We start from the raw sequence: 4,730 nt of genomic DNA on the forward strand, positions 1-4,730 counted from the left end.
AAACGTGTTTTTTGGAAATGAGATGGTTTTCAACTCAATAACATCCATGATGGATATTTGTTTCTCTTCGTTAGCGATTTGTACATTGTATGTATATAACGTGTATGATCGTATATTTATTAATCGATTTCTCCATGTGTATGACTCATAGATCCCGAAAGCTTAATAATAAAAAAGGATACGAGGACCAAGAACACACACAATGTCAAAAATTGAGAGGAACTGCAGGCAGATGATATATGTATACTGTATCATAATAATATGTACATATGTGGAAGCAGTTGGAGAAACCGTGAAGATCAATATAGGGAGACGGTTGTACCTATGACATTGTTCTTTTTTGGAGATGTACAATTATATACATATATGTATAGGTATATAGATATGTATATACCTACATAATGATTCTCTTTTCAGTGGCAACAACAAAGTAAAACTAGAATGGACACTCGGTAGAGCCCAAGCCTCAGAAATGTTTTATATTACAATAAATTGGTCATTTTTACTATATATAACTTTTTGTAATATAAAACATTTCTACTAGTTTAATACAGAAAGGTACCAATTTGAGCTCTGTACCTCAATATGTTCTAAAATTATAGTGAATTATGAATTTTTACATTCTGTGCTACCTAAACCTCTCAAAATTTAATGGCCTCTGAATATGACCAAGTTAGATCAAAATCGATCTATAACTTTTGCCGTAATCCTGGTGGGCTCTTGAAAAATCATTTGAAGATCCAAAAGTTGATATTTTGTTTACTTCTTAGAAAAATACTTCCAATCAGATGTTATTACTTGATTGTGGACCACATGCAAAAAAACACAAAATCATGGATCAAGGATATATTATGAAACTGTATGTTCGATCAAGATATTCCGATATGACTCTTCAAAATAAATACAATTATATTTTGTATCGGAGGACTTCATTTATAAGAATGACTCGATCTATTTTTGAATCAACCTCGGCACAGGATGGGGTTACATCTCCCTCTAGTCTAGAGTTAATTACCTCGATAATGATCTTGAACAAAAAATCTATATATAAATATTTCAATTTTTTTAACAAACAAAATTCGTAGATCGATTTTTACTCCAATTAATTATACCATTGCATGGTTAGTCTCTTAAAACTATTTAGTATTATATAACTTGTATACTTTAAATATTGCCTAGTGGCAATATTTAATTATCTCTTGTTATTTTAATGTGATTTTTTAACTCTTTGCTATAATCTAAATATAAAAAAATTATATTCTTTTGAAGTTTTTGTCTTGATTTAAATATAATCTGTTTACGACTTAAGCCTAGAGTAAATAAGAACCATAACAATAAATCATCTGTCAAAAAATCACACTCTTATCTCCTACAATGATGAGATATATAACTATACCACTTTTTAAAAAAAATGGAATCATGATTAATTACTTTTAATATATATAATAATACACATGAAAAGAAAATCTAGCTATTGATATATATATATACGTATATAAATAGCTAAGGAATAAATAAATATTTTATCACGTGACTTATGACGTGTGTATTTTCCGTAATTAAAGAATACGTACATAATATACAAAACGAGTCATGTACAATAATAATATAATGGAGGAGACTTTGGCCTTAAAAGCTCAAACATTACTTGAAAAAATACCTATATATTTTTTCATTTAACAAAAAGAAGGAGGGGGGGATAATGGCTATAATAAGAGGTCATGGTAAGGGAGGTAGATGAGAAGCAACAGCCTGCTAGCTGAATAGAAAAATTCAATGGTTGTACATATGAATGTTGTTAAGCGAACTAACAAAGGTGCGCAATAAGAACCAACCCTGGATTTCGGATATGATAAGATTATAATTGTTGTTGTTTAAAGACACCAAGAGAAACTAGTACCTTAGATTGAAGAGAAAAAGGAAAGGACTATGAAGGTAAGTTCCATCATGGAATCCCTTTTAAATAAAAAAGGGAGGGATTGAAACCAGAAAGAAAATGGTTGAAAAAATAAATAAAAATCCAGGTAGAGAACTACACACTATATGTATTCCTAGAGGGAGAGAAAAAAATAATATTATCCATAGATTAACGTACGTAGAACAACCATCACCAATTCTTCACTTAAACAACGCACCAAGAATACAGAAGGAACATCCACGAAGTCCCTCACCCCTCAACAAAAATTGACAGTATTATAGATTTGAAAAATAAAGAGGTCACAGAGAGGTGGATATTATGCATATTGGTAATACATTAACATAATATAAGATGACTCTTGGTGTGTGATGTACAATGTAGGGAAAATTGATTTACGAGGAGAAGGGGGGAACGACTTCCCATAAAATGATTTCCAAATATATTTTCTTAATACGAAAGAATATAATAATAGAGAAGTCATCATCAATCCCTCATGTTGAAGGATTTTTCAAGGAAACTTGTGTCCTTGAAACGAATGAGTTGTATTTTTTTTTTTTTATGATTCACACTGAGGAATTATCAATATATAAAAACACAATTTTCTTCTTTAAAAAAATACAAAAAACGTAACGATGATATCAAAAAGGATATTCCCTGCCAGTTTTTAATCACCCAAAATAACCTGATGTTGCAGGACTGATTATTTTTTTGGCCGTGGAAGACAGAACTGCAATTACGACTAAACAGTGTCTCATTTTCTGAATCATTAAATGTGTTTTTCCTCCAGACAAAGGAAGAACAGCACATGGAAAAAACAAGACTTAATCATAATTTGTCTATCAGTACGTAGGTATATACTACGTACAAAATCATGAATTTGATCCGCTCGGATGAAACAGGAAAGGCTATCAAGATATAAATGTATAATTTTGTTTTAAAACAGGCAGAATGCGTGTCAATACATGTTGAATTTAAAAGTATATAAAAATACATAGTATAACATAATATTAGACTTAGTTGTATATAGGCTATTGTTCTAAGATAATTCTTTATTTTTTGTATAAATGTAGTAAATTCACTAGTTTGGGAGAACACAAAAAATAGTATCAAGAAGAATAATAGTAAATTGTATAAATAGGAGGATATATATTATTATAAATAATTTCTGACTTTCATTTTTAATTTTCCACAAGACAAAAAATCAAAAAATTAAACGAAGTCTAACTCTGAAGGAATTCTAACTTATTTTTCTCTTATTTTGAGAGCAGGGAATAAAAGAATTATTTTTTGAGTGAGAGGAAGGGTGGATATAGATAAAGTAGTATAAATAGGTAGGTAGTAGGTATATATAAAAAATAATAATTTTGGTATCACCACATATAATAATAATAATAATTTGAAACGAAGCATATAAAAGTCTGTAAAAAATTCACACCATTTTTCGTCCTTTCCTTTAAGAAAAATGAGAGGAAATTATGTTGTCTATAAAATAATGTATCACAGGGATAAGTTGTCTTATTTTTTGAAGTAAGAAGTGTAGTAGTAGCTATATCTATGACGAGGTTCTGTTTTGAAGAGAGGATCGCGATGGCACTTCCTCCCTCTTACAAGTCCTACACTCAATGATGATAACTATGCGAACGCTGAACTTTCCTTGATACTTTGATATTTTTCTTTCGCTTCACTGCAATCATCCGGTGCAATTTATCCATTCCTTCCTCGAGACCTTCCCCTGTCACTGCACAAGTGGATTGTATGTGCCAAGGTGTGTTGACTCCTAAATCTTTTAGACCAAGAGAGGATTCGAGTTTGGATGTGCTGCAGGCTTCAGGGAGATCCTGCTTATTCGCAAGAATCAGAAGAGGAACACTTTTGTTACTTTTACATATTTTGAGGAGTTCGAGTTTGGCCTCTTCCAGCCGATCCACTTGGCAGGAATCAATGACAAATATGATGCCGTCAGTACAACGGGTATAACTACGCCAAAGAGGCCGAAGTTTATCCTGACCGCCAACGTCCCAAACGAGGAAATTCACTCCTCCAGTTCGAACCTGCAACAACAACATAAGGTAATCAGTGAGGATCATATCTTTAAAAACCCCAAAGCAAAGCATTTTTCAAACTTACCTTTTCACAGTTGAATCCAATGGTAGGAGCTGTGTTCATGTACTGATCAAACTTGAGGCGGTACAGAACTGTCGTTTTTCCACTCGAGTCTAAGCCAATCATGGCACAATGATACGTTCCCAAGTTAACCAAGTTGGACAATGGCTCCTTTCCTAAATGTCCACCCATATTTGTTTTGGTTTTTTATCACTTATTAATATTAACGTACTTTTGTTATGGAAGAAACAATGTATGTATTTATATGTATACAAAGAAATCACAAACTTTAATTTTATATATCAGCACATGACATCCCACCTTAACACTCGAATTTACACTGAACTTAATTCACAACTTTGTTTTTAAGATCGAGTAGAGCCAGCCGGCGTCCTTAGAAGGAGAGCGTTCCTACACACTCTCTTTTTCTTCTTCTTTTATTATGGATTTGTATTATTTTTCTTAGTTATCATAAAAAAATATATATAGAGCTGGAGGATCAATTTTCCCGGGTCGACACCTGTACAGTATTCTGTATTATATAATTTACTTGTTGTTGAGTCCTTACGTCATCATGGTTGAAATAAGCGCCATCTACGTGTACTTTTTGACTTTTCAGAAGATGAGAAGAGGAGAAATTTCAAATACAACGATATTTATGTTATGTTTACTAGCTAAAGAGAGACTTTTACGACCCTTGTTAAAATCT

The 4,730-nt window shown here is 31.9% G+C and overlaps 1 protein-coding gene across 1 annotated transcript; it reads right to left on the bottom strand.

The window, feature by feature from the left end:
* Positions 1-2,949: 2,949 nt before the first annotated feature.
* LOC121114750 (ADP-ribosylation factor-like protein 4C) lies at positions 2,950-4,364 on the bottom strand. Its single transcript, XM_040708803.2, has 2 exons — positions 4,046-4,364; positions 2,950-3,969 (listed from the first exon to the last, which is right to left on the bottom strand). Exons 1-2 carry the CDS (start codon positions 4,211-4,213, stop codon positions 3,538-3,540), a joined length of 600 nt encoding a protein of 199 aa, XP_040564737.1. The 5' UTR covers positions 4,214-4,364; the 3' UTR covers positions 2,950-3,537.
* Between the last annotated feature and the right edge of the window lie 366 nt (positions 4,365-4,730).

The sequence above is a fragment of the Lepeophtheirus salmonis genome, chromosome 3, assembly GCF_016086655.4.
Source record: "Lepeophtheirus salmonis chromosome 3, UVic_Lsal_1.4, whole genome shotgun sequence".
In the NCBI taxonomy this organism is placed as follows: Eukaryota; Metazoa; Arthropoda; class Copepoda; order Siphonostomatoida; family Caligidae; genus Lepeophtheirus; species Lepeophtheirus salmonis.